Source organism: Dipodomys merriami, unplaced genomic scaffold (genome assembly GCF_024711535.1).
Source record: "Dipodomys merriami isolate MVZ:Mamm:240054 unplaced genomic scaffold, mDipMer1.0.p SCAF_421, whole genome shotgun sequence".
NCBI classification, from domain to species: Eukaryota; Metazoa; Chordata; class Mammalia; order Rodentia; family Heteromyidae; genus Dipodomys; species Dipodomys merriami.
In genome coordinates, this window is record NW_027205838.1 from 65,019 (window position 1) to 73,952 (window position 8,934).

The 8,934-nt window shown below is 56.9% G+C and overlaps 1 protein-coding gene across 1 annotated transcript; it reads right to left on the reverse strand.

Moving 5' to 3' along the window:
• Positions 1-4,829: 4,829 nt before the first annotated feature.
• On the reverse strand, positions 4,830-6,071 carry LOC138807607 (sphingosine 1-phosphate receptor 4-like). Its single transcript, XM_069993389.1, has one exon. The coding sequence runs from the start codon at positions 6,039-6,041 to the stop codon at positions 4,875-4,877; it is 1,167 nt and encodes a 388-aa protein (XP_069849490.1). The 5' UTR covers positions 6,042-6,071; the 3' UTR covers positions 4,830-4,874.
• Positions 6,072-8,934: the final 2,863 nt, after the last annotated feature.

An 8,934-nucleotide genomic window follows, 5' to 3' on the forward strand; every position in this document is an offset into this window, starting at 1 on the left:
AGGCCATGGGTTCAATTCCTTGGCACCACAGAAAAAGCTGGAAGTGGTGCTGTGGGTCAAATGGTAGAGTGCTAGCCTTGAGCTGAAGAGCTGAGGGACAGTGCCCAGACCCAGAGTTCAGGCCCCACAACCGACAAAAAAATAATAATAAAATAAAACGAATTACTTTGATGGAAGTTCAGATTTAATTTTGGTGTATCTCATATTTATGTAAGAACTCAGTGTCTCAGGACCAGGGCACTAAAAATGTGAATGAACATTACATCAGAACTCACACCTGTCATTTGGGGACTTAAGAGAGTACAGAAGTTAAACATCTAGGTCCTCAGCTCCAGGATGTTTGATGTGCTAATTAAGAGCAAAACAGGGCTTAGAAGGCCTGGCTTTTCCCCTTCCCAGATACATTCCCCTGGACAAGTCACTTTCCAGTTCCAGCTTGGCTTTCCTCCACTAGAAACCCTGGGGGCAGGGGCAGTGGTGCACACCTGTAGTCTCAACTACTTGGAAAGTGATACACTAGGATGGCTTGAACCCCCAAGTTCAAGATCAGAGAATTGGTACAAGCTGATAACCCAGTCTCCATTTCCCCATCCCCACCTCCTGAGTAGTTGGGACTAACCTTGACATTTCTTCATGAAAGTTTTGCAATATCTCATCGTCCCCATGTGTGACTTTTGGAGGGCATGGACTGGGTCTGTGCTGCTTATGGCTTTAAGTCTTGTGCCAGAAAAGAGCCCAACACAGTGGATGAATGGATGGATGGATGGATGGATGGGGGGGGATAGATGGATGGTTTGGAGGAATGGATGGATGGAAGGAAAGAAGGAAGGAAGGATGGATGGATGGATGGATGGAGGAATGGAAGGAAGGAAGGAAAGAAGGATGGATGGGTAGATGGATGGTTAGAAGAATGGATGGATGGATGGGTGGATGGGTAGATGGATGGTTGGAGGAATGGATGGATGGATGGAAGAAAGGATGGATGGATGGAAGGAAGGAAGGATGGATGGATAGATGGATGGTTGGAAGAATGGATGGATGGAAGGAAGGATGGATAAATGGGTGGATGGGTAGATGGATGGTTGGAGGAATGGATGGATAAAGATGGAAGGAAGGAAGGAAGGGTAGATGGATGGTTGGAAGAATGGATGGATGGATGGATGGAAGGAAGATGGATGGATGGATGGGTAGATGGATGGTTGGAGGAATGGATGGATGGATGGATGGAAGGAAGGAAGGATGGATGGGTAGATGGATGGTTGGAGGAATGGATGGATGGATGGATGGATGGAAGGAAGGAAGGATGGATGGATAGATAGATGGTTGGAAGAATGGACGGATGGATGGATGGAATGGATGGAAGGAAGGAAGGATGGATGGATGGATGGGTCGATGGGTAGATGGATGGTTGGAAGAATGGATGGATGGATGGGTAGATGGATGGTTGGAAGAATGGATGGATGGATGGATGGATGGAAGGAAGATGGATGGATGGATGGGTAGATGGATGGTTGGAGGAATGGATGGATGGATGGTTGGAAGAATGGATGGATGGATGGGTAGATGGATGGTTGGAGGAATGGATGGATGGATGGAAGGATGGATGGATGAATGGGGTGGGTGGACGGATGGAGTGTGAATCCTTGCTATGTGATCTTAGGAAAGTACCCTAACCTCTCTGGGCCTCCAGTTCTTTATCTGTCTAAAGGAACTTATTGTGGACCTGCCTCCTGCACCTCTTTGCAGGTTTAATACAGCTCTTAGAACAATACCTGGCACTGAGTGACACACAGGCTTTGCCACTGTCACTTGACAACATACACAAGGTGGTGCGGAGGTGACGTGATCACACCTCAGCAGCATGCAGTGCTACCTCAATTCTCACCTTCCAGAAGAAACTGAGGCTGTGCTGCATGGCAGAGCTGGGGCACTGGTGGGTGACAGACACAGAAGGAGGCATCTGCACTGATTGCCCTACTCAGCCATGTCACGAGTTTTGGGGCCTACAAGAGAGGTAGGATGAAAGAGGAGAACAAAAGGAGGCGTGCAGCCTGGGACAGGCAGCTCACGCCTGTAATCCCAGCCACTCAGGAGGCTGAGATCTGAGGATGATGGTTCAAATCCGGCCTGGGCAAGAAAGTCTATGACACCTTTATCTCCAATTAATCAACTTTATCTCCAATTAATAGCTGTGGCTCGAGTTCTAGAACACTAGCCTTGAGACAAAAAGCTAAGTGACAGCAGCCAGGCCCTGAATTCAAGCCCTAGGACTGGCACAAAAAGAAAAAAGGCCTCAGGAGGCTGAGATCTGATCACTGTTCAAAGCCAGCTCAGGCAGGAAAGTCCGAGAGACTCTTGTTTTGTTTTGTTTTTGTTGTTTTGGCCAGTCATGGGGCCTGAACTCTGGGCCTGGGCGCTGTCCCTCAGCTCTTCAGCTCAAGGCTAGCACTCTACCACTTGAGCCACAGCACCACTTCCAGCTTTTTTCTTTTTGCTTATGTGGTGCTGAGGAATCAAATCCAGGGCCTCAGGCATGCAAGGCAAGCACTCTACCACTGAGCCACCTTCCCAGCCCCTCTGTGAGACTCTTATCTCCAATAAACCACCAGAAAACCAGAAGTAGCACTGTGGTTCAACATGGTACAGTGCTAGCCTTGAGCAAAGGAACTCAGAGACAGTGCTGAGACCCAAGTTCAAGCCTTATGACCAATAAAAATAAAGAATAAAACCCTTTTGCCTGTGATTGACAGGAGAAAGTAGCCCCCAACTATTTGTTCTGGATTAAATTGTGCCCCCTCCCCTCCCAAATCTGTACATTCAAACTGGGACTCCCAGGACCTCAGAACAGGATGTCATCTGGAAAGAAGGGTCCCTGTGGATGGGTTTATTAGAATGGTGTCCTGAGAAGGATGAGCTTTAATTCAATGGCAGATGTTATTTACAGAGGAGTTTGGACATGCACTAAGTGGCTCATGCCTGTAAGCCTAGCTACTCAGGAGGCTGAGATCTGGAGGATCGTATCTCAAAGCCAACCCCAGAGAGCAAAGTTTGAGAGTCTCCATCTCCAGTTAACAAGCAAAAAGAGCAGTTGTGACTGAAGCAGTACAGTGTCAAGCCAGCCAGCCAAGTGAACATGAGGCCCTGAGTTCAAATTGTCAACCAGACACAGATGTAGGGCAGGAAAATGGATGCAGAACTGGGCCCCAGTGGCTCACACCTGTCATCCTAGCAACCCAGGAAGCTGAGATCTGAGGATCTCAGTTCAAAGCCAGCCCAGGCAGGAAAGTCCATGAGACTTTCGCCACCAGTGAACCACCAGAAAAACCGGACGTGGCGCTGTGACTCCAAGGGGTAGAGAGCTCACCTTAAGTGAAAAAGCTCAGGGACAGCACCCAGGCCTTGAGTTCAAGCCCCATGACTGACCAAAATGTTAAAAAAAAAAAAAAAAAAAAAAAAAGGTACAAAGAGAGAGATGCATAGATGGAGGAGCTTGCACAGGCCCAGAGCCGGAAGAATGGGGTCACCACCGGCCCACCAGACAATGTGCGTCCTGGGGGAGGGTGTGCCAGCCCTGAAAGGTGTTCCTAGGAGAGCAAGACACGGAGAAGCTGCATTCTTCACATTTTACTCAGTTTAATGATTTTACAGAAGGACAAGTGGCTGGTGAGACGTGGGGGGCCGTGGCTCAGCCGTCCCTGAGCTGCAACCTGCACCCCGAGTCCCAGCCCCCCCGCCCCCCCCAGCATCTCCCCCCGGGACAGGGAGACCCTGCGGCCTGGGGTGGGGATGATGGGGAGCGGGTCACCCCTGGCCACCAATCCGGGGTGCCACTTCATGTAAACGAATGCAAATTAAATACCATTGCTGGGGGCAAACCCTGTTCCCACAGTTGGGGGCGGCTCCACCACCCCTAGATTTGAACCCCCCAACCATTCAAAGCCCGGATCTGCGAGGAGGGGAGCGAGGGGAAGCCCCCCCGCTCCTCCGAGGGTCGGTCCGGGCTTCACCAAGGAGGAGGTGAGCGAGAAGAGCGAGGTGGCCAGGGTCTGTCCCCGGCTCCCGCCTGGCAGCGAGCGTGGCTCACACGGACGCGCGCGCGCATGCGTGCGGAGGGGGCGGGGAGCGCAGGGACAGGGCTGTGCTCGAGCGCACGCGCGCCCGCTGGCGCCCGCGCCGCCACCGCGCACGCGCAAGGCTTGGTCACCCCCCCCCCTCGTCCACGGCGGCGCGCTCCCCCCACCGCGCACGCGCACGCTACCGGCCGTTCACTGTCGGCGCACGCACGCACGCTCGCGCCGCCAATCAGACCGCCGGCGGCGACTTCGAACGTGAACTGGCCCCGGGTGCGGGGTGGGGGCCGGCTGCGGGACTGGGAGAGGCGGGAGCCAGACTCCGCAGCCCGGTGCCCCCCAGCCCGGCCCCCCCGGGTCACACACAGCGGGTCACGCCAACGCCCCCCGTCCCTTGTGCTGGGGGGCGATGTGGGGGGAGCGCGAGGCTCCCATCCGGGCGTCGGCAGGCTCCCAGCCGTGCGCGCCTGTCCCCGCAGCCCCGGGGAGGGGACCCCGCGGGGCCGTGCGCGCGCCCCTCTCCCCGCACCCCCCGGGGAGGGGACCTCCGGGGCTGTGCGCCCCTCTCCCCGCACCCCCCGGGGAGGGGACCTCCGGGGCTGTGCGCCCCTCTCCCCGCACCCCCCCGGGGAGGGGACCTCCGGGGCTGTGCGCCCCTCTCCCCGCACCCCCCCGGGGGCTCCCGCGCCTGTCCCCGCACCCCCCGGGGAGGGGACCCCCGGGGCTGTGCGCCCCTCTCCCCGCCCCCCGCCCCCCGGGGCTCCCGCGCCTGTCCGCCGCGCCCCAGGCCGGCCGCGCGCATCCTCAGACGCTCCGCACGCTGGAGACGCTGGACAGGGGCTCCCGCATCCTGAAGCTGTGCGATCGCGAGCCCCGGAAGCTGTCTCGGTGCCGCAGTGAGCTGTCGGTGGTGGACGCTCCGGAGTGCGCCTCGGAGGCCCGGGCCAGGCAGTCCCCGGGACCCCGCAGGCCCAGGCGGAGGCACCCGCAGCACAGGAAGGCCAGCACGGCGTGGCACACCTCCCGGCTGCGGAACGAGTAGATGAGCGGGTTGATGGCCGAGTTGAGGACAGCCAGGGCCAGGATCCAGTCCATGCCCCGCAGGTACTCCTGCGCCCAGACGTTGGAGCCGAAGATGTCAGCCAACAGCAGGCCGAAGAGGGGTCCCCAGCACACGACGAAGGCCACCAGGATCATGAGGACCGTCTTCAGGAGCCGCCGGGCCTTGCGCCGGGCCGGAGGGCGCGGGGCCTTCTGCCCATTGGCCCGGACCACCCGGAAGATGGCCCCGTAGAGGCCCAGGATGGCCACCAGGATGAGGGCGAAGAGCAGCACGCAGAAGAGGATGTAGTCCTTGGAGTAGAGGGGCAGGAGGGTGGAACAGCGCTGGAAGGCGCACACGCAGTTCCAGCCCAGCAGTGGCAGCAGCCCCAGCAGCCCGGCCAGCAGCCAGCACAGCCCGATGAAACCGTAGACCCGGCTGGTTTTGGTGGCCACGCTCTCGGCCACCCGCACCATGGTGGCGAAGCGCTCGCCGGCTGTGAAGAGCAGGCTGAAGGTGGACGCGGCCAGGGCCATGAACAGCAGGCCCTCACGCAGGAACCACTGGGCCGGGGCCAGCTGGAAGGTGCGAGGCCCGGACAGCAGCACGTTGGCCAGGTAGGCCAGGCCGGTCAGCAGGTCGCTGAGGGTGATGTTGACCAGACAGTAATACACCCAGCGCCGGGAGCGCATGTGGGTGCCGATGGCCGCCAGGACCAGCGCATTCTCCAGCACCACCAGGCAGCCGGCCGCCACCGACAAGCCCCTCAGGGCCCCCAGGCTGCTGTCCTCCGGTTCCCCGCCATTGACGCGTCCAGCCAGCCGGCCGGAGTGGTTGTAGTGCAAGATGATCAGCCGGCTGTGTCCCCCGGCCGCCAGCCAGTAGCAGGACTCCAGGGCCACTGGGGACGGTGACCCCGTGGCGTTCATGGCCTCCCCTGGGGGCAGACTGAGGCCTTGGGGCAGGGTGGAGCCACAGCCTAAGCTGGGTTTCCTGTTGTTTGAAATTTCCTGTTATTCAAGGTGCCCCGGGGTGGGGGGGGGGGAAGCTGGGACTGGGAGGGGCCACCCCAGCGACGGTTGACCGCTCAGGGAGGCCTCCTACACACACACCCCTCCCCAGTTCTACCCCAGCCAGCCACGGTCCATCCTGGAAAGCAAGCAAGGGGGGAGGGGGGTGGAGCTGGGGTCACAGATGGGAAATGAAAGCCACCTGTCACCCTCTACCGTCCTTGTCCCCCCCAAGATGGCTGTGCGCTCCAAGCACACCCCTGACACACTTGTCAGCACACACACACACACACACACATCCTCCTCCCCTTTCCATAACCAACTTGTTCTGCTAGGGGAAACTGAGGCTCTGTGAAGCAATGTGAATGCTGGGAGCTCGCTCATGGCCTCCAGCTCCTGTGCCTCCCCCCTGCAGGGAGCAGAAGTGGCTACCGCCTCTGCTCCAGGACGTGGGAGACACAAGAACTGTGGGTGCACCCCCCATTCTGTGTACACAGGCTTAAGGTGACTCAACCGAAGATTGCTACGGGTCTGAGGGGGAGGTGACCCTGGCCCCAGGGGCGCACGTATGCCATTGATGGGGTCAGGTACCCCCCCAAGAAGTAGATGCATCCCTAGAGAGGACAGGATAAGAGAGGGCTAGAAGAGGCCAGGGGAAGACAAAGAGCACCCCAAGTTCCTGGCACTGCCATCCCTCCCCCCTTGTTTACTGTGCAGCTGTGGGCAGCTCAGTGACTCGACCAAACAGAAAGGGGGGGACGAGAAGGGGCGGGGTGTGTGGCTGGGTAGTAACACACTGAGTTTCAACTCCAGCCCACAAAGATCACTGAGTCAGGAAGCAGCCCAGAGAAAGCCCAGATCCCAGACAGCCTTCCCCTAGACGGGGCCTGGATCCCTGATTGACCCCTGAGTCTGGCTGGATGTAGGACCCAATGTGGACCCCTGTTCCTGGGCTGATCCCCACGATGCAGCTGGGTGTCTCCCAGAGACAACAGATTCGGGACAAGGGCCAGAGCCGTGGAAGGGAGCATCTGACGCAGCCTGGTGTGTAGCTGACAGTGACCTTATGTGAATTCCCTGCTGCCCTGGGGGAGGGACTTTGGGTGCGAGGACACACCATTTGTCAATCGATCGATCGATGCAAATGGATTTCCTGGCTAACATGTTTATTTGAGATAGAATTTCCCCCTAAGGCATAAGCTGTCTGTGAAATTGTTAGGTATCCCAAGCTAGCCTGGAACTCACCGCCCCCCCACAACTTACCTCCACCTCCCAAGTGCCAGGATTACTGACATGGCTACCAGGCCCAGCTTAGCTCCCTTCACTGACAGTTATTAGCCCTTCCCTTGCTTGTCTGCCTGGAGCCATAAAGACTGCCAGCAAAGGCAGGTAGCCGTCAGGCCGCACACACCACTTGAAACATCAAACTGCGACTCCGGCTGTGGACACCAGAGGGCAGCACCTGCTGCTGCCGTTGGGGGCGGGCGGGCGGTGCCTCCATCCTTCCCCACACACTTCCTGATCCTGAACTTTCTGGTACCCTGCAGCATCCCAGGCTTACCTTGGACTCTTCCCACCCTTCCCCTGGAACCACCACTGCCCTTCAACACCCCCAGGTCCCTTTTAGGGGTGCTATTTAGAATCCAAACAGCTCGCTTTGGGCTTTTCATCATCCCAGTGGAACCTAGAAGTCCCTGAAACCTCTTCCATCCAGGTCAGAGAGAGACAGAGAGACACAGAACCAGGGAGAGAGACAGAGAGAGAGAGAGAAGACAGAGAGAGAGAACCCACTGGGAGACAGGTGGTTGGTGCAAAGTCCTTTTTTAAATTTTTCTTCCAGTCCTGGGGCTTGAATTCAGGGCCTGGGCACTGTCCCTGAGCTTCTTTTCCTCAAGGCTAATGCTCTACCACTTGAGCCACAGCACCACTTCTGGCTTCATGCATGCTAGGCAAGCACTCTACCACTGAGCCACCTTCCCAGCCCAGAGTCTTTCATTTGTATAAAGACTGTGCTGTGATTAGTGGCAGCCCACCCTCATTTGCATGAAGAACTATGACTGGTGCAGACAGGTTAGTCATGCCCCCTTCCCTCCCTTTCTGACTATATAAGCAGACCTAGACCTAACCAATACCACCTGGGGTGCAAGTTGATTCCTAAAGTTGCCTTATCAAGTGTAGTGAAGGCTTTTCCCTCCAGGGACTTTGTTTTGTTTTTGCCAGCCCTGGGCGCTGTCCCTGAGCTTCTTTTGCTCAAGGCTAGTGCTCTACCACTTGAGCCACAGCACCACTTCCAGCTTTTTCTGTGTATGTGGTACTGAGGAATCGAACCCAGGGCTTCATGCAAGCTAGGCAAGCACCCTACTACTAAGCCACCTTCCCAGTCAGCCTTTTCCGTTTTATTTTTTGTGGTGCCAGCTCTAGGGTTGAATTCAGGGTCTAGGCACTGTCTCTGAGCATTTGTGCTCAAAGATAGTACCCTAGAACTTGAGCCTCTGGCTCTACATCCAGCTTTTTTTTGGTGGTTAATTGGAGATAGGCGTCTCGTGGACGCTTGGGCTCTGGCTTTGAGCCATGATCTTCAGATCTCAGCCTCCTGAGTAGTTAGAATTATAGGTGTGAGCCACTGGTGCCCAGCCATGAAGACTCTTATCTCCGTAAACTACCCCTTCCCCCCAGAAAAGCCAGAGTGGCACTGTGGCTTAAGTAGTAAAGCACTAGCCTTAAGCAAAAGAAGTCCAGGGACAGTGCCTAGGCCCTGAGTTCAAGCTCCAGGACCAGGAGACAAACAAAAAACAACACTGTACTTTTATAC